The sequence below is a fragment of the Magnolia sinica genome, chromosome 16 (genome assembly GCF_029962835.1).
Source record: "Magnolia sinica isolate HGM2019 chromosome 16, MsV1, whole genome shotgun sequence".
NCBI classification, from domain to species: Eukaryota; Viridiplantae; Streptophyta; class Magnoliopsida; order Magnoliales; family Magnoliaceae; genus Magnolia; species Magnolia sinica.
Genome location: NC_080588.1, coordinates 70,164,293 through 70,191,306, shown reverse-complemented (window position 1 = coordinate 70,191,306; position 27,014 = coordinate 70,164,293). Strand labels below are relative to the sequence as shown.

The 27,014-nt window shown below is 41.5% G+C and overlaps 1 protein-coding gene across 1 annotated transcript; it reads right to left on the bottom strand.

Moving 5' to 3' along the window:
* Nucleotides 1–13,430: 13,430 nt before the first annotated feature.
* On the bottom strand, nt 13,431–17,389 carry LOC131228921 (cytochrome P450 CYP82D47-like). The gene is made up of 2 exons (XM_058224758.1): nt 16,454–17,389; nt 13,431–14,063 (listed from the first exon to the last, which is right to left on the bottom strand). Exons 1-2 carry the CDS (start codon nt 17,387–17,389, stop codon nt 13,440–13,442), a joined length of 1,560 nt encoding a protein of 519 aa, XP_058080741.1. The 3' UTR covers nt 13,431–13,439.
* Nucleotides 17,390–27,014: the final 9,625 nt, after the last annotated feature.

The window sequence follows — 27,014 nt, the reverse complement described above, 5'->3', positions numbered from 1 at the left end:
CCCTAGCTTTCTTTCGGGGAAGCCGCCACTACTAGAAATTAACCAGGAATCCCAACTGCATTATTGGTTTAAGATTGACTCCCATTTGCAGGAGGATACTGAAAGAAATGTCCTAAGGTTAAGGGTTACCCTTGTTGGTGCTGGATGTCCTGTGCAGAGTTTGACGGCTATGGTTGAACTGAACTAGATGTTGGGATGAGTGTTAGAGCTGGAGGTTGTTATTGTGGTGCTGGGCTAGCCTAGTTGTTGACCGATGTGGCTTGTGCTTGCATGAGCCGGAGAAGCATTTCCTGCATCGCCCTCGTGTGTTGCTTGGGCTTGCATGAGCCAGAGAAGCATTTCCTGCATCGGTCTCATGTGTCGTGCCAACTCCTCGATGCATGAGGTTGGCACGATTTCTGTTGGCAGTAGTTGTGTAGGGTCGACTTCCGGCATATCGCGAGTGGGGAAGGGGTAAGCTTTTTCTAAATGGTTAGCCATAGTTGTTCGAGATCATGTGTGAATTGGACCGCGGAAAAAGGGGTTTGTTCGAGGGCGTTTAGCTTGGACGGGCGCAATGGTTTTGATTTTTGGGTTTTGCATTTTCTTCTTCTTCTTCTTTTTTTTTTTTTTTTTTTTTTTTTTTGGTATTTTGGAGGTTGGGATGAATGCTAGGTGCAAATGTAAGTGTGCTAGAACTGAAATCCCTGAAAATATGTGAAGTCTTATTTTTCAAGTCGGATCGTGGTTGATGAAACTAGCATATCCCCAATAAAGTCGACATGCTAGGGATGCTAGATCACACTCACATGCGCCTTTTGAAGGGCTTTCGCTGGTGTGTAGGGGGCATTGTGTATTATATTTTACTAGAGTCTCCACTAGCCAGTTAATCAGATTTACACAATCAGCCATACACTTTAATTAGAAACCTTAGGAGAAGGAATTGGATGATTCTTTGTCCTAAAATGGACTATTGATTTGCGACAAAAATTTTTGGATACGAGACCACAGTTATAAAGAGGAAAGGTGTTAGGCACCCTCTTGGCATGTACAATTGTACGGTCTTTGCATGACTAAATAAACTATCAGGGATTGAGATTAACTCACGCATATTGATGATGCAAATGTTTATGCAATGACATGTGATGATGTGATGCCTACAACAAGCAATAGCCCACGTCAGATAAATCTACCATGATTTGCCCACTTGAAGAAGTGATCAAGGCTTAGTCAATCTGAGTTTTTAATGGGCAAGATCCAGTACACCATCGAGCAGCATAGCATACGCTTAGACCAACTAGACTAGTAGGGAGGTTGGAGTAGAGAGAATGATGTATGATGTTGATGGAAGTATTGAATGAAGCTTGATTAGAGTCGGGTAAGTGGGTGGATGGACTTGTTGCAAGAACCGACTGAGGTGGCTTAGGTTGGTCTTTCAGGGTACTTAGGTGGCTAAAGGTTGGTTGGGTAAGGCTAGCCTAAGGTTAGAAAGGCTCCCTCACTTACACTCACTCTTCTTTATTGGATGGGTGGGCTAGATCCCACTCTTCCACTCTCCGTCTCTTACTCTACTCTTCCTTAAGCTCACTTGTAAATGTTAAAAGGTTAAGAGAATATTTGAAAATAAAATGTGAAGAGGTATTGATAGGGTCTTGGGCTAATTTTTTGGGAAAATCCTGAGAAGTCGAACAGTAAATGAGGTTTCAAAGGCTTAGATTGCTTGCTATCACATGGCGCAATGTAGGAGGTTGGATCGATAGCATAGGGCATAATTTTGGCTAAGGGTGAGAGCAGCGGTGTCTTTTACCCCGCTAATGCACTTACCAAGAATTCCAACTAACATCACCACCCCACCACATGGATCCTCTCCATTTTTCACAGGTGAGCTACTAGGGTGGTGTATTACCCATATTTGTCTTGATTTTTCCTTATTGCGGTCCCAAGTGCTAGTGGGCCTAGGTATGGGCTTGAACTGGGCTTAGACATGAGCCTAAAGTTGAGCTTGATTGTGGTTGGTTGGGTTGACGGGATTAACTAAGTTGGACTGAGTATTTTGATCAGTTTGACAGCCTCTGAATGGGGTGTAGACAATGTTGTGCGTAAGACATATTGTAAAAAATATCTACTATTGGCAGAACTTTGAAAACTTCCTACATACGCAAGGGTTACAGTATGGCTCGTGCATCGGTCACATGCCTTATGAATAACGCTCGCCTTTTTTCCAATGGACATGCGTATAACTGAGTGAGGTTGCTTTTAACATGCTACATGTCGCTGACAGATAAGTGTTGACAAACTCCCCTAATGCGAGTAAATTTACCTCCTGCCATTTGTACAAGTGTGCTGAAACGTGATGGCTTCTCACTAGACAACGTGAATTGTGTTAGACCAAGTGTAAACAATGAGCCTATTGCTAGTTGATCATATAAACATTTAAAGCCTATCATTAGATGATCCTAACAATGCGAGCCCATTTTGCTTGTGATGCTAGCCATTTGTATTTTCATGCGGGCATATAATTACGTAATCCTAACCATATATGCCATTGTAATTAATTGAAGATAACCATATCTATTTCCGTGCAGGGCCATTGTAGACGATCGTGGGTCCATTACTAGTCAATCATAACCATATTTAGTTACATGTGGAGTCTGCAGCAGGATGTTCTTAACCATCTGGGTCTCATTGTTAGTCTATCTTAACGATTTCTATTTCCATATGGCCCCATTGTTATATGATCTTAACCATGTGCGGTCCACTACTATTTATCCTAAACAAGTTTGTCAAATATGCGGCAATAAAAGATATGCCATTGGTCAAGGATATTTATTGACATGTATACCAATTCTTTTTTTGTGAAAATGAGGTGGTCTGCCAAAATAAAATGGAAAATTAGACCAATTTTCTCAGAAAAATCGGTACTGAAACAAACAATATCAGAAATAGTGTTTCATTTCTACCAATATTTCTTTTAACTGTTATTCCCAGTGAAATTAATTGTTGCTTTTCAATTTCAACGATCCAAATAGAAGAAAGTCTAAAGTCTGGCTAAGGATGTAGATCATGGGATGCAATGGGCTTGGATGAGTCGAAGCAATTCCAAGCCCATCTTGTGAGCCCAACCAAATCCAAGCCAATCCTGTGAGCCTAACCTTTTGTTTCATCATCAAAATTACAGGTGGTGTACTCCCACCTTTCTTTTTACAAAAAAAAGAAAAAAAAAAAAAAAAGAAACTATGTCTGCTAGCTGTGCACCATCTTGCAAATACTTTCCAAAGTATCATGTGCTTATGATATCCAAAACTATGTGAGTCACATGCGTACTTTGTATGATGTTGGTGGCCCTCAAATTTATTTATTTTTAATGGCATGGCCCACTTGATGAGCCGATAAGGCTGATTTTTGCCTCAAAAGTTCTTTAAAAAGACAAGAACACCAGTTGGATCATCTAAATAATTGGGTGTCCCCCTTGTCCGAAAATATATACTAGAGAATGACATTGCACATTTCATAAGAACCTATAAATATGTATACAAGAGAATGACATAGCACACTTCGTAAGAAATATTTATTATAAGGAAAGGTTTATAACCCGCTTCACAGCCTTGGTATATAATGTGAGATGTAGCATTGATGATGCCATCATCTTACATGTACGTGAGATCTGGACCATTCATTTGGTGGTACCCATATTGAACATTCCCTTGTTCAGAAATCCAGCTGGCCCATTTATCAGGTAGGCAAAACAATTTCATTGAGCATAGACAACTCATCATTTTTTTTTTCTAACCAGCCACTCACCAATTTATCAGGAAATGTTTAAGACAGGCCCATGTGATGAATGGCTTTGATCATGCATGCAACGACATGATTTGGGCTCTCTACATTTACTCACTCTCCCTAAAAGTCCAAAAAACTGCCAGTATAAGAATTACCAGCAGTTGGACATGTGCCGCTAAAGGGCGGCATCGCTGTATCTTTTACCGGCAGTCACACCTTTTTACTGGCATTTTTTATGGCCACCGCTAAAAATGAGGCAAATCCAAAAGTGAAGTGAGCCACACCACAAGAAATAGTAGGGATTTGAACACCATTCGTTGAAACATTTACAGGGCTACAAAAGTTTTGTATAAGGATTTTTCTTCTGTGTTTTTGATTCATCCAAGTGAGTATGAGCTTGTGAACAGTTTGAGTGGCCACTTGAGTTTTATATCCTTCAAAGGTTTCAACGGGCATTTCCCTCCTTTTTTTTGTTAGGTGGCCCATTTGAGTTTTGGATTTGCCTTGTTTTTGGGCTCATGCCCTAACATGAGCTAGCAAAATGGTTGGATGAGGTGGATTTCTTTTATTTTTTATTTTTTAAATAATCACAATATAGTCCCACCTAGTTTCAGACTGTGGAAACACTTGCAGTCGGGTTGTATGCAATCGGTGACCGACCTCTACAAAAAGTGGAATGCACTGACCCCGATTGTTGTCTTTGTAACTAAAGCGAGCAAACTCTGTGGGGGTCACCATGGTGTGTGTGTCTTATCCATGCCATCTATCCATTTTACTAGGCATATCTAAAGCTTAAGTGGGCCATACCATAAGAAATAGTGGGAATTGAATGCATACCTACTTGTGTTATTCAATTAAACATGAGGCCACACATGTTAATGAAGGCCTGTATTTAGTCAAACGTGTGTGATTAGGAAAGTGTGGGTGTGTTAGAGTCGTACTCGACTTGAGTTCAATTGAATGCTGGTGTCCCTAGAGTTGAGATGAACCGATTAAGACTGAATTCGTGAGATTGGCCGCTTTCTCAGTCACTAATTGCTACAACGATTAGACAATTTAGAGAGGTAGGGGTTAGTCCTTTTTTAATGGATTCTTTTTGCTTTGGATTTATAACTTTTCTCTCAATGATGATTGCCGGCCTTGTATTTCTCAAAAAGCGATGATAGATAAAAATAATTAAAATTGAAAGGATAACATATTGATTTTATAATTAATATGTATTTGAAGCTTGGTACAATTTGCAGATTAACAAAGTAATTAGAGAAACGAAAGATAAAGACTTGTGATCGCCTGCGTGGATAAATAATAGAGGCCGATGGTCAGCAGGATGTGACTGGTGGTTTGAACTTCCAAGTAAGAATTCGGTTAATCTAGGATCAAATGATGTTAAGTTGCGGATATAATTTATACTACTCGTAAGCATATTGTTGCAATGATGCTACATAGTAGCGATTTAAGCTAACCTAAACTCTGAACGTTCTACAGTGTGGTTGGACAGAAGTGGATGGACTAATTTAAGCCAAGCAGTATTGTGCTATATAGAGTAATTGTGTTTATCATGTGCCTTAAGCTCTTCATTGCGTGCTCCTTATATATAGCTCGGGTGGTGGCAAACCCTCGATGGGTTTCCTTATTGGTCTAGGATCCTTGACGATTCTGGTGCGAAATCATTTTTCAATCTTCCCAATCTAGCCAAAGAGATCTTTGAAGGTCACGGTATCAAACCGTATCCATATCTTCTTACTAGTATGATTGCAGAGATTCATGGATGTTGCAATATCAGTCTCATTAGATCTAGATTCCTCACAATGTCTTCATAATCGCCGCAAGAGCATCAATAGTCTCTTGGGGGATCTTCAAATTTGGCAAGATAATGTGAGATGCATATCCAGTTTGAGATCCGATCCCTATCTCATTGAGTCTTTATGGACTTGTCAGGCACATTGCTTCGATCGCACGTGCCACTCATGCTAGGGCTATGTGTCACTCATCACAGTGTCTTATTTACAAACATACGTACAATTTTGTGCTTTTTTTTTTTATAGGTGACGTGTTATTAAAGGGTGTGGGAAAAAGATATCCTCGATATGCGATTAGAATTTCATCATTCATTTAGTAATTAGTGCTAACATGTGGCAACATTTTATTGATCCATGTGGACACACCAGGACGGGTGTAAACACTACCAGTGAAAACTTCTTTGTGACCACAATTTTTGGATGAAGCTGATATTTTTGTTTTCTTTTATCCGTGCATGTGTAACCTTACGAGCAGGTTGAATGATAAATAAACATCACTGTGGGCCCTGAGAAGGTTTCAATGGTAGGTGTCATTATCCCTCGTTTTCTTATGGTGTGGGCCACTTGAGCTTTGAATATGCTTAAATTTTTGGCTCATGCCCTGAACTGAGTTCATAAAACGGATGTACTGCATGTATAAGACACATTCATCACAATGAAGCCTATAGAATTTTCTTGTATGCTACAGGGTAGAGTTAGTCACTAGGCAATTGGAATCCAGACTGGACAAGCAAAACCAAATGAAGCAGATTATATCCTGCCCACCTGGATAGACTCGGTTGAAGCAGGCACTTTGTTGGCCCGTTAAGATGTATGAGTTTTATCCAGGTCGTCTATCTAATTTTCCAGATAATTTAAGGTATATATCAGCTCAAAATAAGGTAGATCGAAACTCAAGTGGACAGCACCCATTGGGATGTTGGATACGGTGGAGGATTTTTTGCAAATCCAAGACCGTATACGTATCTTTTGAGCTAGTTGTGCATGCTAGCTGTGAGATTTCTTCTAAGTTTAGTTTGCTAGCTGGTGAAGATATACAGTAGATATTTTCTGAATTTTTTTTCTTTCTTTAGCTACCCCTAGGATGTATCTAGACAGGGATAGATTAGTCATTTTACATAATAAGAAAGCCTATAAAAGGCAACAGTGTAATACGATTTTATTTAATAAGAAATACAATAGCAGTTCTCTCTTCAAAGTTCTCTTCTTCTTCAAGTTTCAGTTTTCTCTACAGTGGCTGCAACCACACATCAGGAAGAAGTTGGGTTATAAACCCAACAAAGTGGTATCAGAGCTACTGATCCTTGGGCCTCATCAGCCGTGAGAAGGAGGTCTTGTACCACCTGTTTTGGGTCTGCAATACCCAAGATAAATCAGCCGTAAGAAGGAGGTTCTGCACTACCTGTTTTGGGTCTGCAATACCCAAGACAAATCTGTCGTGAGAAGGAGGTCCTGCACTCCCTGTTTTTTTTAAAAAAAAAAATCTGTTTCTACACTACCTGTTTTGGGTCTGCAATACCCAAGACAAATCTGTCATGAGAAGGAGGTCCTGCACTCCCTGTTTTTTCAAAAAAATCTGTTTTCAAAAATCAAATTGCAGCAAAAAAAAAAAAAGTTGTTTCAAAAAAATCAAATTGCAAAAAAAATAATTTGTTTTCAAAAATCAGATTGCAGAAAAAAAATCTGTTTTGAAAAAATCTGATTGCAGCAAACAAAAAAAAAAATCTGTTTTCAAAAAAATCCGATTGTAGCAAACACATATCTGTTTAAAAAATTCAGATTACAGCAAAAAAATCTGGTTTCAAAAAATCAGATTTCAGCAAAAAAAAATCTGTTTTAAAAAATATTCAGATTTTTTATTTCATCCATCTCCCTTCACTTTTCAAAAAAAATCAGCCAATCCTTTAAAAAATAGAAAAGATGGCTAGCACCATCCAACCGCAGGTTCCTAAGTTTTCAAAGGACAACTATGAAAAATGGTGCATCCAAATGAAGGCATTATTCGGGTCACAAGAACTATGGGAGATCGTCACCGATGGGTATGAATAACCCACTATGGAAGAAGAAGCCGCCGTCACCAATGAAGAAAAGATCACTCTAAAAAATCAAAGGAAGAGAGACAATAAGGCTTTGTTTCTCCTCTATCAAGGGTTAGATGAATCCACCTTCGAAAAGATTGCCGAAGTAATATCAAGCAAGCAAGCATGGGATACCCTTGGCACCATCTTCAAGGGGGTAGATCGAGTGAAGCGAGTTCGCCTTTAAGCATTAAGAGCCGAGTTTGAAGCGACTCACATGAAGGAAGGTGAGAATATTACTGATTATTTTTCACATTTGCTTGTAATTGTCAATAATTTAAAAAGAAATGGTGAAAAGATTAAAGATGTCCGAGTTATTGAAAAGATACTTCGATCCCTCACAACCAAGTTTGTGCATGTAGTTGTGACGATCGAATAATCAAAAGATATTGAGAAACTCTCCATTGAGGAGTTGATGGGATCGTTGCAAGTTCATGAGTAACGAATGCAGAAGAATGCCAGTTCCATGCCGATGGAACAAGCTTTAGAGTCAAGATTGACTCTGAATAATAACAATGGTGGACGTGGAAGTTCACAACATGGTGAACGTTTTGCTAACAATCGCGCAAGAGGCAGAGGGCGCGGATACCAACAAAGCCATGGCCAAAACCAGTAGAAAAATACCAATTTCCAAGGAAGAGGAAATGGTAGAGGTAGATCTATGCGTGGACGAGGAAGTACAAAAAACATCCAATGCTATAACTGCAACAAGCTTGGCCACTATGCATCTGATTGCTGGAGCAAGTCGGTGACTCAAGACGAGCTATCCAACTATATTGAAGCATCAGGCATGAACAAGAAAGCTCCACACTTCTCCTTGCACAAGAGAAAGGTAGTGATCAGCAGGATGTATGGTATCTCGATACGGGTGCAAGTAATCACATGTGCGGCAACAAGAAACTCTTTGTGGAACTCACAGAAGGAGTTCATGGCGATGTAACGTTTGGAGACTCATCAAAAACGCCTGCGAAAGGTAAAGGTAAAATCCAAATCTTTCAGAAGAATGGTGTTCCAAACTATATCTCAAATGTGTACTACGTGCCTAACATGAAAAGTAACATACTGAGTCTCGGACAACTCCTCGAAAAAGGGTATGTCATACACATGGAGAACTCTTCTCTTTCCATTAGAGATATACATGGACGTTTGATTGTAAAAGTCCAGATGACGAAGAATCGTATGTTTCCTCTCCATATAAACACAATGCTTGAGAAGTGTTTTTATGGAAAAGCAAAGAATGATTCCTGGATGTGGCATCTTCGCTTTGGTCATCTAAATTTCAGTGGCCTAAAACTTCTGTCCTCATCAAGCATGGTGCATGGCTTGCCTATTATTGAAGCTCCAGAACATGTGTGTGAGGCATGCACACTTGGGAAACAACAAAGGAACTCCTTTCCAAGTGGAGTATCCCGAAGAGCAAGAGAACCATTGCAGTTGGTTCACACTGATATCTATAGACCATTAGATCTAATCTCTCTTGGAGGTAATAAATACTTTATTACCTTCATTGACGATTTCAGTAGAAAATTATGGGTGTATGTAATCAAAGAGAAGTCTGCTGCTTTTACTTTTTAAAAATTTTAAGGCCCTTGTTGAAAAAGAAAGTGGTCTTAAAATCAAAACCCTTCGATCTGACAGAGGTGAAGAGTACACCTCAAATATTTTTTGAGAATATTGCAGGGAACATGGCATTAAGCAACAACATACTGCAGCGTACATGCCACAACAAAATGAAATTGCGGAACGGAAGAACCGCACCATCCTTGATATGACAAGGACCATGCTGAAGGAGAAAAGTCTGCCAAAGAATTTCTGGGTAGCGGCAGTTGCATGTACTGTCTATCTGCTCAATAGGTGTCCAACTAAGAGTGTCAGATTCCAGACACCGCAAGAAGCATGGAGTGGATACAAGCCGAGCGTGGCACACCTTAAGATCTATGGGTGTGTCACCTACACTCAAGTTCCAGAAGCAAGAAGGAAAAAGTTTTATGGTCGTGGCGAGAAGTGCATCTTCATCGACTACAGCGAAGAGTCAAAGGCATACAAGCTCTACAACCCACTAACCAATAAGCTGGTGGTGAGTAGAGATGTGGTATTTTGTGAGGAAGAAGCATAAAAATGGAACGAGGAAAACTCGGCCAAAAAAAAGCAGGTCGAGGTCGAAGAATACGAAGAAGAGAGACATGAGAAGTAAGAGCAGACACCCACATCACCCCCTTCGGATTGCAGAAGTCCAAGAGTACGCTCCATCTTTCTTGAAAGTACTTCATCAAATCAGAATTCATCCAGCACATCTTTATCCGATTCTCCTTCACCCTTGGCTCCTATTAAAATGAAAAGCCTCAACGACATCTATGCAGAAACTGAGGAAGTAAATTTACTCTGCCTGTATGCAGACCACAAGCCTCTCACATTCAAGGAGGCTATAAATGAAGAATGTTGGAGAAACGCTATGGAAGAAGAGATTCATGCCATCGAGAAGAATCGAACATGGGAGTTGACCTCACTCCCCAAAAGTCAGAAGACCATTGGTCTCAAATGGGTGTACAAAATCAAGCGGAATGCCGATGGTAAAATCGAACGATATAAAGCAAGGCTCGTAGCTAAAGGTTATAAACATAAATATGGGGTAGACTATGAAGAAGTTTTCGCCCCAGTTGCTCGCCTTGACACTGTAAGAATGATTATCTCCCTTGCAGCTCATCACAGTTGAATGATTTACCAACTGGATGTGAAATCTGCATTCCTAAATGGGATACTCGAAGAAGAAGTATACGTTGACCAGCCTGAAGGCTTTGTCATGCAAGGGGAGGAATACAAGGTGTATCGGCTGAAGAAAGCCCTGTATGAGTTGAAGCAAGCTCCCCGTGCATGGAATGCACAAATCGACGGTTATCTTCAAGAGAATGGTTTCGTCAAATGTCCGTATGAGCATGCCGTCTACATAAAGAAGAATGCCCATGGTGATATGCTTATCGCTTGTTTATATGTTGATGATCTGCTGTTCACTGGGAACAGTCAGGCGATGTTTGAAGAATTCAAGCAGGTTATGTTCAAAGAGTTCGAAATGACTGATGGTGGATTGATGTCTTTCTTCTTGGGCATTGAAGTGAAGCAAGAAGTCGGCGGCATTTACGTATCTCAGAAGAAGTACACAAAGGAACTTTTTGAGAGGTTTCAGATGGTCGACTGTAAAGCCGTAAATACACCTGTAACAACAGGCCTGAAGCTCACAAGAGATGGAGAAGGAAGAAACGTCGACTCAACCCTATTTAAGAGCCTAATCGGAAGCTTAAGGTACCTCACAATCACTAGGCCAGATATAGTCTACAGTGTTGGGCTTCTAAGCCAGTATATGGAAGCCCAAAAGAGTCACACTGGCTAGCTGCAAAACGAGTACTGAGGTATATCAAAGGGACTATTGAATTCGGTCTCTTTTATCCATACAATGATGAAGCAATGCTGTATGGATATTCAGACAGTGAATGGGGAGGTGACCAAGATGAGAGAAAGAGCACCACTGGCTATGTATTCTATCTCGGAACGACAGCATTCATATGGAATTCAAAGAAGCAGAGTGTGGTCGCCCTGTCCACATGTGAAGCTGAGTACGTAGCAGCTTCATCCACTATATGTGAGGCGATCTGGCTAAGGAATCTACTAAAGGAACTAAAGCATCTATAGGAGGAATCCACTGTTATATATGTGGACAACAAGTCGGTAATCGAACTTGCTAAAAATCCAGTTCAGCATGGAAGGAGCAAGCACATCGACACAAGATATCACTTTCTTAGAGATCAAGTAAAGCAGAAATTGGTAAAGCTGGAATACTGTCACACCACTGAGCAAGTGGCAGATATCTTCACCAAAGCATTGCCAACTAACACATTCAGGAGACTTAGATCAATGCTTGGAATGAAGCCGGTTTTGGTTTGAAGGGGAGTGTTGGATACGGTGGAGGATTTTTTGTAAATCCAAAACCGTATACGTATCTTTTGAGTTAGCTGTGCATGCCAGCTGTGAGATTTCTTCTAAGTTTAGTTTGCTAGCTGGTGAAGATATACAGTAGATATTTTCTGAATTTTTTTTCTTTCTTTAGCTACCCCTAGGATGTATCTAGACAGGGATAGATTAGTCATTTTACATAATAAGAAAGCCTATAAAAGGCAGCAATGTAATACGATTTTACTTAATAAGAAATACAGCCGCAACTCTCTCTTTAAAGTTCTCTTCTTCTTCAAGTTTCAGTTTTCTCTACGGTGGCTGCAGCCACACATCAAGAAGAAGTTGGGTTATAAACCCAACATGGGAGATGAGAAGTTTGGTATTCGGTATTTCTGTTTTCCCTGATCATTAAGGTCTGTATATTCATGTTGATGGCAAATAAACAACATGGTTGGCTTTAGGAAGGTTTCAATCGTCAGCATCTTTATTGCCACTGCTTCCCATGGTGTGGTCTGCTTGAGATTTGAATATGTCTCAATTTTATTTTATTTTAATTTTTTTTGGCTCATACATTGAAATGATTTAGAAAAATGGATGGCCAACGTAGATAGAGCTCATATATCACGGTGAGCCTCACAAAGCCCTTGCTTAGACAAGGGAGGCTCGACCTCATCCACTAGAGAACCGATGGATGGGAATGTGGCCGAAAGGAGATAAGGTAATCACGTTTTAGTCCGCTTACGTGGCTGTAATGGGAGGTGGCAGGTGAGGCCAAGCAACTTTTAGTCACGTTAGGTGGCTGTGATGGGGACTTGATTAGGTTGCGCGCTGTTGTCAGAGATGTCAAAGTCTTTACTGGACGCGAAAGCATTTCACGGTAACTTACTGGGCAAGGATTCTGGATGTGGCCCACTGTTATGTTTGAGAGAAATTTAACATGTTCATTTGTTTTTAGAAATTATTTCATGACATGCGACCAAAAATAAAGATGATCCGAAACTCAAGTGGGCCATAAGATAAAAGATGAAACAGTGAGAAAGGAGTGCCTATTGTTGAAACTTTCCTTGAATCTTTATATGCCATCCAAACCATTTATAAGGTCATTTTCACCCCCAGTGAATTGAAAACACCAAAAACTTAAAAGGAAACAAAACTTTTATGGCCATATAAATATTTCATTGGTGGTCACTAAATCTCCACATTTTTCTTTCGTGTAGCCCATTTAAGTTTTAGATTCACCTTATTTTTTATCTCATTCTCTAAAATGAGCTCGAAAAATAGACAGACAGGTTAGGATTTTTCACAAACATCACAGTGGGCCCCATCCAGAATCCTTGTACAGGGAATTGGCGTCCCAGTACAAGGATGTCAGCTGAATCCATGGGCCTGATTCTTGGGATAGAGAATTTATAGCGGCATCTTCTTTTGGATGGCTTGGATTTTGCAGCTGTCTGCCACGTTTGCATATGTTGTAGCATTTGCATGAGCTGATTTGTGAATGCGCGTGGGCTTTGCTAAGAAGATCAAAGGATGTAAAATATAAAGGCTGCACGGACTCAAATTGCTGACGTCACAGATGCCATCGTCGCACATGTGCATGAGAGCTGGACCATTCATTCGGTGGCACCCACGTCGAGCATGCACCTCAGAAATCAAGCTGGCCCATATGTCAGTTAGGCCAGAAATTTTCACTGAACATAGACGTACAATTCATCTTCTTCTTTTTTTTCCCAACCAGCAACTCACCATTCATTTGTCAGGGAATATTTAAGACTGAGGCCATGTGAAGAATGGCTTTGATCATGCACGGAACTACATGATTTGGGTTCTATATATATATATATATACACTCACCATCCTACTCAAAAAGCTTAGAGGAAAGGCGTGGGCTGATGAGAACTTCCAATAGATTCTCTTTGGGCATGGTTAGACCAATGCTCTCGGTCATGTCCACTGGCTGATCCATGGGAGTTGCCAGATCGAAGCCATGGATGAGGCGGGCCAGTGTCAAGTGTAAGACTTGGAGAGCAAACGAGATGCCTGGGCATGCTCGCCGACCTGATCCGAAGGGGATATACTTGAAATGCTGGCCCCTAACATCTATGTCCGCGTGGCTAGTGAGGAACCGTTCTGGCTGGAACTCCAATGGGTCCGACCATACACGTGGATCGCGATGGAGCTTCCAGATATTGGTTAATAGCCGCGTGCCTACAGGGACATAGAAGCCTCCTATGTGGCAGTCCTCTGTGGTCTCGTGGGGCACCGATAATGGGGTCGCTGGGTACAGGCGCATAGTCTCCTTGGCGATGGCTTGGAGGTACACCAGGTTCTTGATATCTGGTTCCTCTGCATGTCTGTCCTTGCCGACATGGAGGTCCAGCTCAGCTTGAGCCTTCTTTAATACGTGGCGGTTGTTCATTAGTAAGGAGAGGGCCCACGTGAGTGTTACTGCAGTAGTGTCTGTCCCACCAAGAATAATAGCCTACAAAATGGAATTCCAAGCTTCAAGAAAGATAAGATAGTGTGATCATCTTACAGTACTTGATCATTATGAAGTATAATCACATGAAACTGTTAAGTAAAATGAAATATTTATAAAGATAAATGACCATATGTTAAACCTATATTTTAAGATCATCGCCGTCCAATCCATGGCCCGCTCCTTGTGATCATAGTAAAAAAATCACACCCATCAAACATTATTAACTGTACAATTAATGGTAGCCTGCATTGTTAGAGTTTAGTTTTCTTGTGGCCTTGTTCAGGGTCGATGATTAGGTTGCCATCTGTTCATGCATTAATGAGCTCAGTGCTGCATGATTTCTGTTCTTGCATCTATATTGCTGACTCGCCCGAGTGAACTCAGACTCTGTCCCTACGAGATATGTCCGACTCTGGACGAGTCAACCTCAATGGGGCAAGTGGCGACTCAGGACCGAATGAGTTGGTCTGACTGGCCTTATGGCTGGCTGAGTCAAAATACCATATTAGACCATCCAAAAAAGGACCGTTGATGATTAAGCGAAATCAATGGTAAAAACAATCCTGTCGTCGATCAGACTATCAGAACCATTTGATGGATGATACCTTTACTCCAACCCATATAAGTGAGTGGCCGTAACGATCTGGTCTAGTCCACCAGAGACGTTCATTAAAAAATAAATAAATAAAAATCCTTTACTTCTATGACCACTTGGGCCAAACAAATTTTAGTGGCCGTAACAATCTGGTCTAATCCACCTATTACGTTCATAAAAAAATCCTTTACTGCTATCACACGTGGGCCAAACAAATTTCAGTGGCCGCAACGATCTAGTCTAGTCCACCTGTGATGTTTATAAAAAAAATCCTTGCTGCTATCACAAGTGGGCCAAACAAATTTTAGTGGCAGTAACGATCTAGTCCAGTCCACGTTCATAAAAAAAAAATCATTTACTGTTATCACACATGGGCCAAACAAATTTCAGTGGCCGTAACGATCTAGTCTAGTCCACCTGTCATGTTCATTAAAAAAATCCTTGCTGCTATCACAAGTGGGCCAAACAAATTTTAGTGGCCGTAACGATCTAGTCCAGTCCACGTTCATAAAAAAAAAATCGTTTACTGTTATCACACATGGGCCAAACAAATTTCAGTGGCCGTAACGATCTAGTCTAGGCCACCCGTCACGTTCATTAAAAAAATCCTTGCTGCTATCACCCGTGGGCCAAACAAATTATAGTGACCGTAACGATCTAGTCTAGTCCACGATCATTAAAAAAATCCTTTACTGCTGTCACACATGGGCCAAACAAATTTTAGTGGATCTAGTCAAGTCCACCTGTGACGTTCGTAAAAAAATCCTTACTGCTATCACAAGTGAGCCAAACAAATTTTAGTGGCCATAACGATCTAGTCGAGTCCACGTTCATAAAAAAAAATCCTTTACTGCTATCACATGTGGGCCAAACAAATTTTCGTGGATCTAGTCTAGTCCACCTGTGACGTTCATAAAAAAATCCTTTACTGCTATGCCACATGGGCCAAACAAATTTTAGTGGTAGTAACGATCTGGTCTAGTCCACCTGTGACGGTCATAAAAAAATTCTTTACTACTTTCACACGTGGGCCAAACAAATTTTGCCATAGCATGGCCTTACCAAAATGATTGTTACCCCCCACACAGTCAGGCCTTAGTGGGATTTCACCGCCTATGAATACTCCTATCCTTTGACCGGGTATTAAAACTCCCGAGTTTTGTTTTTTTTTTTTTTTTTCAAGGGTTGTATTTTCAGTTCTAGCGTAGAACCGAGGGTGTGTACGTTATAACGGGTCTATCCAAGCATGTGAAGGAGCAGCCCAAGAGCTAAGGACACAAGTCTAAGCAAACCCAACCCATGCCAACTCAGCAAGTTAGGTTATGAACAAGAGCCCGTCTATTTTCATAGATTCATGGGCGAGGCCCATGCAGAGTCAGTTACAACCATGGTGTGCCGAAAAAACCGTTATGTAAAGGTAACAGTGGCAACCGTTATATGTTATGGGGTTGTAACGGCCATAACAGTCGTTATAGAAAACAACGACTCATAATTGTTGTTAACCGTACATTACATCCCCTATAAAGGCCGTAATAGCTTTGTAATAGTCTATCACGGAACATATATAGGTTTTTTATACTTTTTAATCAACATTATAGGAGTAGATACAAGTTTTTCAGAGGTTTTTTTAATTAAAAAAAAATTAAAAAAAGAAAGACCGTAACGGCCATTATGGGGCCGTAACAGCCATTATACCCCGTATCGTAAAGATAATGATAGTGACAGTTGCGGCCACCGTTACCATTATGGAACACATTGGTTGCAACCCTGCTTCGCCTTTGCTTTAGGAACATACCAGTGAAGTGGCCTTGATGATCGTATCTGGGTCATAGCTAGAGATGTTAGCATCCTCCATGATCGAAAGCAACACATCCATAAAGTCCTTCCTGGCTGCCTCACCCAACGATCTCCTCCGTCGATGCTCCTCCAACCAGCCAGTCATGAGAACGTCCAACTCCTCAGCTGTCCGCTTCATGGCCCGCTCATGCCCTCCCAAATCCATCCACTTAAGGAAAGGAAGTGCATCAGACGCTACAAACACCCCAGTCAGACGAAAAAATTCGGATATTGCACGACGGAACTGCCTCGCCTCATCTTCATCACCAGCAATATTAGTACCGAAAAAACGTTTCCTAGCAACCATCATAACAGACACGTTGAAAGTGAGGTCCCCGAACCATCGCTTCATCTCAACCATAACGGCTTCCTTCCGGTTCTTCACCCATAGCTTATATATCGCTTTTACGCATGTGTCAATCTCCGTGGCCCGGATGTGCTTGAGCAATTCAAGCTGTCGGTTTGAGAGGATCTCTAGTGTGGTGATCTTACGAATCTCACGCCAGTATGGTCCGTAAGGGGCGAAGCCGACCATGGCATAGTCATAGCCAAAATGCTTCGCTGCAGCGCTAGCCGGACGTGTAGCGAGAACCTTGTCGTTGGTGGTGAAACACTCCTTTACCACTTCCCAACTACTCACGAGGAGCGTGCGGTTCTTACCAAGCCTAAGCATGATTGTTGGGCCATACTTATCGGCCATGGCTGCTAGAGTCCTAGCGACAGGTTCACGCCCACCTACTAGGTGGAGGTGACCGATGATGGGCCATGCACCGGAAGGCTCAGGTGCCTCGTTGAGATTAATCTTCTTAACCTTAGCCCGTGATAAACATAGTTTGTAGAGAAGAAGAAAGGTGAAAAGCCCAGTTAGAGCTTGCCATTGGAGTAGCAATTCCATGGGTGGCTTTGGTGTGCAAGCGAATGGTGCAATCCATTCACTTTATAGCCGCTTGGCGGCTAACAGTAATGGCCTCATGGTCTTCCCTTGTGAATGGTATACATAGATGTCCTTATACAGCCGTGGCCCACCTTCCGATTACGTTGTCCTTTTGGACAGGTGTCCAACACCCATGTAGTTTTCTAATTAACAGTCGGTCTAGATGGGCCCACGATGCCGCGTGCATGGGTGTGGCATTGGTGGATGTGGGTGAGACCCCTGAATGTGTGGACCACCTTGATGTATTTGACTACATCCATTCCGTCCATCCATATGGAAAGCTCATTTTAGGGCATGATCCAAGAAATGAAGCAGATCCAAGTTCCAGATGGATCATAGTAGAATAAAGAGTAGTAATTAATCGTTAAAAACTTCTTGTGGCCACGAAAGCTTTGGATCAAGATGATATTTGTGTAGTCTATTCATTTGTCTGTGGCATTATCAACAGGTCGGATGGAAAATAAATATTCCGGTGGACTACATGAAGCTTTTAATAGTGGGGATTCAATCACAACTGTTTCCTGTGGTGTGGTCCACTTAAGATTTGGGTCTGTTTCGTTTTTCCGATCATGCCCGAAAATGAGCTGTCAAAATGATTGGACGGTGTGGTTTTAATGCATATACATCACTGTTAGCCCCACAGTCAGAGGTCCCACCCACCTTGGTGGATCCGCATCGTACGTTTTGAATAGTATAATGCAGGTGTCCTTATCCACCCATGGGCCACCTTCCGAACGCATTTTCTTAAGAACATGTGGCAACATGCACTCCAGACTCGGATTGGATGGTGACCCTAGGGACCACTGAAATGTTTATTTGCCATCCAGCTGCTCATTAGGTCATCAGGTCATGTTGACATTTTTTTAAGGGAAAAAATATCAGCTTGACCCATAACTTTTTGGCCCTAGGAAGTTTGTTTTTTTTGTTCCTAACGGTGGCGTTTATTCACCACTGTTTCCTGTGCTGTGGGCTGTGGCCCAAGTGTGGCCTACCTGAGATTTGGATCTGCTCACTTTTTACTCGGATTGCAGAAACAGTGAGGATTGAATGTCAACCGTTGAAACATGCATGGGGCGACAGAAGTTTCGAATGAGATAATATTTTTGTGATTTCAGTTCATCCTGGTAAGCACGACATTTGAATGGTAGGATAGGATATGACTAATGCTGATTGAGTTGCATCTGGATAGTTGGCCAACCGATCTGGACCGTCCATACAAGTCAGCCACACTGTGACATTCATGGAAATGCTATTTCAGTCACTCTCTCCGCACTGTATAGCAACTTATGGTGCATTGGGTGCATCCAGACAAATGCCCATTTTAATCGATCAATTTATGCCGTCCGGTCTGTACAACCGATCCTGATCACTCTTCTTTGGACCACCATGAATGTCACACCGCCCGGATGATCCTTCACGCAGAAGATTCTGCACCAGTTTTATAACCTTATTTTACACATTCCCGTAATTTCGGACTAATTCAATGTCACTACCTGCTCTGTGGACACGTCGGTTACAGTTTGATGAATTTGCATGCTTGTCGTCTATTGTAATTACCGTCAATTAATCTTGATTATTTAATTGGATGAGGTGACATAATTTGGATTTCTTTGATGATTATAAAAACGATCCTTCGGTGAGAAGGATTCGGATTCGGTAGCGACCCTGCCCTCATGTACGAAGCCGGTAATGGTTCTCTGAGCCCCACCATGATGTGCGTATACGCCATCCATTTCCAGCTCATTTTAGGGCATGAACCGAATGCTGTGGCAGATCCAAATCACAGGTGAACCACACCATAAGGAAACAGTGGTAATTGAACACTCACATTAAAAACTTCTTATCACGATGAAAGTTGTGAATAAAGGTTGTATTTGTGTTTTTCCATCATCCAGGTCTGTTTCATCTAATTAATAGGTTGGACGGCAAATAAAATTTATATAGGCCATATGAAGTTTTTAATGATAGGCATTCAATCACCACTGTTTCCTATGATGTGGTCCACCTGAGATTTGGATTTACCTCAATTTTAAGTTAACGTGCTAAAATGATATGGCAAAATGGATGGATGGCATGGATAGAAATACATACACCATGCTTGGGCCCACAGATTAGAGGGGTCACTACAAAATCAGAGTCGTTCAGAACAGGGAGACTGTTGGGCCATGGTTTATTGAAGCCATGATCTGACCGCCATCATTAAGAATAAACTATTCCCCGAATATCTTCTGGTTGATAACTCTAACCCCACGTCTAGAAACTAAGTTCATGAACTAAAGCTTTGTGGGACCACCAAGATGTTAGTGTTAAATCCACTCCGTCCATCTATTTTGTCAGTTCATTTTAGGACGTAAGACATAAAGGAGATCTAAAACTTAAGTGGGCCACGCCACTGACGACTGGACACCCATCTTGAATACTTAGTGGGGTCACATAAGTTTTTGCATCAGGATTATATTTGTGTTTTTACTTCATTCAGTTGGAAATCACCTTCTGACCGGGTGGATGACATCCGATAGGCCACAGGATGGTTCCAACCACAAGTGTCTCCATTCCCACTGTTTCCTGTGATATGGCCCACTTGAGTTTTGGATCTTCCTCATGTTTGAGATCATGCACTAAAATGAGCTGAAGAAACGGATGGACGGAGTAGATATAATAAAAACATCGTCTTGGGCCCCACAGAACTTGGGTTTGTAAGGGAGCCGTGTAACCCCGGGTTACAGGTTATTTATTCAGAGAAGGGGGGTGGTTTTGTCGTTATGCTAGTTTTTTCTTCTACTCACGCGTGCAAACAAAGTTTTCTGATTTTATTTTATTTTATTATTCTATTTTGGACGGTAGGAATTATTTTGTCTTTTCAAAGAAATGGCTGCATCTCTTTTGTCTCTTACAATTGAAACTTTTGGATGAATGACCAAAATGTGAAAGGGTCAAAGCCGAATTGAACCGGACGCGGTTCGTGGGGCCCACCAAGATGTTAGTGGGAATTAATCTAATCTGCCCATCCGTTTTTCCAAGATCATGCTACGTTATGGGGCCAAAAATGAAAAATAAAAATAAAAATGAATAATCCAAAACTCAAGTGGGCCGCACTGACAGAGGATTGAACGTCCACCGTTGAAACACTCGTAAGGCCACATAAGTTTTGGACCAGGCTAATTTTTCATGTTTTCAGTTCATCCCAATAGGAATGATCTTATGAACGGTAAAAATGGCATATAAACATTAAGGTCGACCCCAGGGAGGTTTCAACGGTAGGCATTTACCTACCCACGTTTTCCTGTCGTACGGCCCACTTAAGTTTTGGATTTGCATCGATTTTTTGGCCCACTTGTTAACATGATCTGGTAAAACGGATGGACGGGGTGGATTTCCCACAAACATCACGGTGGGCCCCACCTAGCTCCCAATCTCAGGAAGTTCGGCGTCCATATCTGAAGTTCCGAACCCATCAGCTAGAGTGACTCAGCGATAGATGGCCACCATGTAAACTCAGCACCATTACAGTGACCAAATGGTAAGAATTCTCCCATTGCTGTGACTTCATGATTATGCTCCACCCACAAAGAGGCCCAGCTGATATACGGTCTATGTTATTTAACTATTCAGTCGCATGATTCACTGGCCAAGTCTCAAATAAGCCCACCAGATCCGAGTACTGCGGCTGTCTGTCTTGAGTGGCCCCATCTTTGCACAGTGTTCACGCATTCTTAATTCTGACAAGTGGGCAAATGCTTCTTTAATATAGACCATTGGCCTACTGAGATCCACCAAGGATGGAGAGAATCCTGGAAATCTTCAGATCAAGAAGCAACTTGCACGCAATCAATATGCAGGCCTTCTCAATTAAATGTAGACCACTTAATTTTTGTTTTTGTAATTCCTTTCTTGACCGGCTATTAGTTAGTATGCTATAAAGCAATATGTTAAAGATTGTTTTGCCACATGTATTTTTAATAGTCTATCCATGGTGGAAGATGATACGTCTCGATTAACAATTGAAAACGCGTGCACACACGGCAAATTTGCCAGACACGAATGGCGTAATTCTCTTTTATTGATATCTGATGCATAAGAACCGATCCAAGCCATCAAGATTGTGTAGCAGAAGTGTGGCATATTTTACTATGATCCGAAGCATTCATCCTGCGGCATCCACCATTGATTAGAATCTGATCTTGATTGGACTATATTAGCCATCTAATAAGTAGACCTTCAATGAATTGAAACCATTGCTGATTTTCGTCTGTTATTTTTCATTTTTTTTCCACCAACTAAAGAAATAGTTTGAACTGTACCTGGTTCCCATTAACTATTAGAAATACCAAATGAACAGTTTAGATCTCATTTACGTGGCCCATATGTGCAGAAATGACATGGAGGCACAAAATTCTGTTCTTCTAAGGCATTGCACTGGATCCCTTCCCTCGTCCACTGTAGACAAAACCTTTTATCCAGCGGTTTTTACGAAGGAATACAAACTTAAGTTACCAACTTTTAGACTAGCACGTGCGGACAGCGACTTTGAGGACGAAACTACCCCCGTCCTTTTCACTGCGAAGACGAGCGCTGACGATGCTCCACCTGAGAGTTGTACGAACGGCTTAGAAGAGATCAAAGTAACATGGCCCCACAGCTGTGTATTTATCATACCCACAACGTTCATCCATACTTCGAGATCATTTCGGAGCACTATTCAAAAAAAAAAAAAAAAAATCATAACCAAAGATCAACGGGACCACACCACAAAGAGCGATCTTTGGACCACACCACAAAGAGCAGCGGGGAAATTGATTTTCACCATTAAAAATTTTGTTGGGTGCACCGTAACATTTATTTTCCATCCAATCTATTCATAAGGTCACAAAGGCCTGGATGAAGAGGAAAAACATATTTCATAATGATCCGAAACTTCTATAACCCCTTAAAGGGTTTCAATGGTAGACGTTCAATTCCCCACTGCCTTTTACAGGGTGGTCCACTTGATAGCTAGATCTGTCTTATTTTTCATCTCAAGTCTTAATAAGAGTTCTCCAAATAGATGGACAGTTTGGATATAACACATGCCTCATAATGGGACCCACAAAAATCATTGGCAATTACATCAAGGAAATAAAAAAAAAAAAGAAAAGCAAAAAAGAAACCAACGTGTTGGGGCCGACCGGGTCAAAGTTGGGCCTATGGCTAGGGGCTATATGCTTTTTTCTCTTTTTATTTTTATTTTTTACGTGGAGAACTTCATTCTACCTACATTTTTCTCTAATACACACAAACACACGCATAATATATATATATATATATATATATATATATATATATATATATATATATAAAGTTTCTCTTCTTTTTTTTTTTTCATTTCTTTCCTTATTCATTTAACAAGAATATCTTTTAGACTAAAATTAGTTACTTGACGTGCCACATATGATTTTGGGGTAGGAGAAGCTACTTTAGCCAACCAACCTAGTTATTTTCAAGATTCCATCAGGTCGATGGTCGAAAATACATTTCATTCACTTCGCGGTCAATTTCAATCACTTCGCGGTCAAACTAGAAATTAAGCGGGGCAAACATGAAATTGAGTGGGCAAATTGAAAATTGAGCGTGACAAGTTAAGAATTGAGCGAGGGAACCTAGAAATTGAGTAAGGCAAGGTAGGAGTTCAGCGAGAGAATCTTGAAATTGAGCGAGGCAACCTAAAAATTGAGCGAGGCAACGTAGAAGATGAGCGAGGGAACCTAAAAATTGAGCGAGGGAACCTACGATTTGAGCTAGGTAACCTAAGAATTGAGCGAGGGAAGCTAAAATGTGAGTAAAAGAACCTAAAAATTCAGCGAGACAACCTAGGATTTGAGCGAGGGAAGCTACAAATTGTGCGAGGGAACCTAGAAATTGAGCGAGGCAACCTAGGATTTGAGCGAGGCAACATAGGAATTGAGCGAGGGAACCTAGGAAATGAGCGAGGCAACGTATAAATTCAGCGAGGAATCTTAGAAATTGAGCGAGGGAAGCTAGAAATTAAGCGAGGGAACCTAGAAATTCAGTGAGGCAACTTAGGATTTGAGCAAAGGAAGCTAGAAATTGAGTGAGGGAACCTAAAAATTGAGCGAGGCAAGGTCAAAATTCAGCGAGGAAACCTAGGATTTGAGCGAGGCAACCTAGGAATTGAGCGAGGGAAGTTAGACATTGAGGGAGGGAAGCTAGAATTTGAGCAAGGGAACCTAGAAATTCAGTGAGGCAACCTAGGATTTGAGCGAGGGAAGCTACAAAATGTACGAGGGAACCGAGAAATTGAGCGAGGCAACCTAGGATTTAAGCAAGGCAACGTAGGAATTGAGCAAGGGAACCTAGGAAATTAATGAGCGAAATAACGTACAAATTCAGCGAGAAATCCTAGGAATTGAGCGAAGGAAGCTAGAAATTAAGTGAGGGAAGCTAGAAATTCAGAGAGACAACCTAGGATTTGAGCGAGGGAAGCTAGAAATTAAGCGAGGGAACCTAGAAATTCAGCAAGACAACCTATGATTTGAGCGAGAGAAGCTAGAAATTGAGCGAGGGAACCTAGAAATTGAGTGAGGCAAGGTAGGAATTTAGCAAGGCCACCTAGGAATTGAGCGAGGCAACGTAGGATTTGAGCGAGGCAACCGAGGGAACCTAGGAATTGAGCGAGAAAAGCTACAAATTGAGCGAGGAACCTAGAAATTGAGCGAGACAACCTATCAATTGAATGAGGCAACCTAGGAATTGAGCGAGGGAAGCTAGAAATTGAGTGAGGGAAGCTAGAAATTGAGTGAGGCAACCTAGGAATTGAGCGAGGCAACGTAGAAATTGAGCGAGGGTGTAACAGCCAACGCCCACATTGTATAATATTATCCGCTCTGGGCACAGGCCGTACAGTTTTTTTCTTAGGAAACTCCCCTAAAAGGCCTCATACAGTATAGGGTGGCAACTCCACATATAACCACCAAACTTCAAACGACACTTCCAATGTGGGACAAAGTTTCACCTTCACTGTGTGCACAGTAGCCTGCCAGCCACACAGTAACCCGCCAGCCATTTAGGGGCCCGCCCACATGTGACCATAGTGACGAGGCATCACAATATCCCCTACCGAGGGCAGAGTCATCCTCGGCTCTAATACCATTTGTAATAGCCCACGCCCACACTGTATGATATTGTCTGCTCTAGGCACAGCGCGCACGGTTTTGTTCTTGGGAAACTCTCCCAAAAGGCCTCATACAATATACGGTGGCAACTCCACATATAACCACCACAACTTCAGACGACACTTCCGATGTGGGATAAAATTTCACCTTCACTATATGCACAGTAACCTACCAGCACAGTAGTCTGCCAGCCACACAGTAGCCTGCCAGCCATCCAGGGGCCTGCCCACATGTGACCACAGTGACGAGGCATCACAGAGAGAACATAGAAATTGAGCGAGGGAACCTAGAAACGCAGCTAGGAAACCTAGGATTTGAGTGAGACAACCTAGGAATTGAGTGAGGCAACGTGGAAATTCAGCGAGGAAACCTATGAATTGAGCCAGGGAAGCTAGAGGAAGCTAGAAATTAAGAGAGGGAAGCTAGAAATTGAGAGATGGAACCTAGAAATTCAATAAGGCAACCTATAAATTGAACGAGGCAACCTAGGAATTGAGCAAGGGAAGCTAGAAATTTAGCGAGGCAACCTAGAAATTGAGTGAGGGAACCTAGGAATTGAGCGAGGCAACGTAAAAATTTAGTGAGACAACCTAAGAATTAAGTGAGGGAAGCTAGAAATTAAGCAAAGAAACGTAGAAATTCAGTGAGGCAACCAACAAATTGAGCGATAGTTAAATCATCAACAAAGATGAGAACGACTTTTTTTGAGAGACTATCTATCCTCTCATAGATAGAGGAATAGATAGAACAGAGAAGATCTCTATATCTTTCCTCATAGGTATAATATATAAGAGAGATCCCTCTCATTTTTTATCAGGAGAGAGATCTTTCTTCTCCGAGGGCTTTGGATTCAACGATTTTTAAGAGCAAGACAAAGAAAAGAAACATTGAGATAATACCTTTCATCCTAATCTCATCTACTGAAAAAGGGGGCCCTCTTGATCACCTGAAGAGATTTGTAGGCAGAATTAACATAATTATGACCACGAGGATTGAGCTGCCAAATGAGATTATCCTCATTCCTCGGCTGGGGTTCTGGAAGATAAGATTTCTGCAGTAAAAAAAAAGTCTTCTGAATTGAGCGCGGGAAGCTAGAAATTAAGCGAGGCAACCTAGAAATTGAGCAAGGGAACGTAGGAATTGAGTAAGACAATGTAGAAATTCAACGAGGCAACCTAGAAATTGAGCAAGGGAAACATGAATTTGAGCGAGGCAAGCTTAAAATTGGGTGAGGCTAACATGAATTGGAATGAACTTTAAATGTAATTGACCTAGCCTAACAATTTGCTCTTTGGTGAATTTGACCGAGCAGTTAATGAAATTGACTGAGCTTTACATGAAATTCTCTTCAGTGAATTTGACCGAGCAATTAATGAAATTGACCAAGCGGTTCATAAAAATTTTCATTACATTATATGAATCCGTGGAAGTTCCCCATCATATTTTTATGATATATCCATCAAATTTATGAATTGCTCTGTTACAATTCCTACATTGCCTCACTCAATTCCTAGCTTCCCTCGCTCAATTTATACGTTACCTCGCTGAATTTCTAGCTTCCCTCGCTCAATTCCTAGGTCTTCCCTCAATCTATTCCTAGGTTGCCTCGCTCAATTCATAGGTTGCCTCGCTGAATATTTACGTTGCCTCGCTCAATTGTTAGGTTCTCTCACTCAATCTATATGTTGCCTTGCTTAATTTCTAATTTCCCTCACTCAATTCCTAGGTTGTCTCGCTCAATTCATAGGTTGCCTCGCTTAATTGCTAGGTTGCCTTGCTCAATTGTTAGGTTGCCTCGCTTAATTCTTAGGTTCCTTCGCTGAATTTCTAGCTTCCCTCGCTCAATTCCTAGGTTGCCTCGCTCAATTTCTAGCTTTCCTTGCTTAATTCCTAGGTTCCCTCACTCAATTCTTAGGTTTTCTCGCTCAATTTTTAGGTTGCCTCACTGAATTTCTAGCTTCCCTCGCTCAATCCTAGGCTGCCTCACTCAATTTCTAGCTTTCCTTGCTTAATTCCTAGGTTCCCTCACTCAATTCTTAGGTTTTCTCGCTTAATTTTTAAGTTGCCTCACTGAATTTCTAGCTTCCCTCGCTCAATTCCTAGGCTCTCTCGCTCAATTCATAGGTTTCCTCGCTGCATTTTTAGGTTCCCTCGCTCAATTTCTACGTTGCCTTGCTCAATTCCTAGGTTGCCTTGCTCAATTTCTAAGTTCCCTCACTCAATTCATAGGTTACCTCGCTCAATTTCTAGCTTCCCTTGCTTAATTTCTAGCTTCCCTCACTCAATTCCTAGGTTTCCTCATTCAATTGATAGGTTGTCTCGCTCAATTTATAGCTTTCCTCGATCAATTCCTAGGTTCCCTCCGTTGCCTCGCTCAAATCCTATGTTGCCTTACTGAATTCGTATGCTGCCTCGCT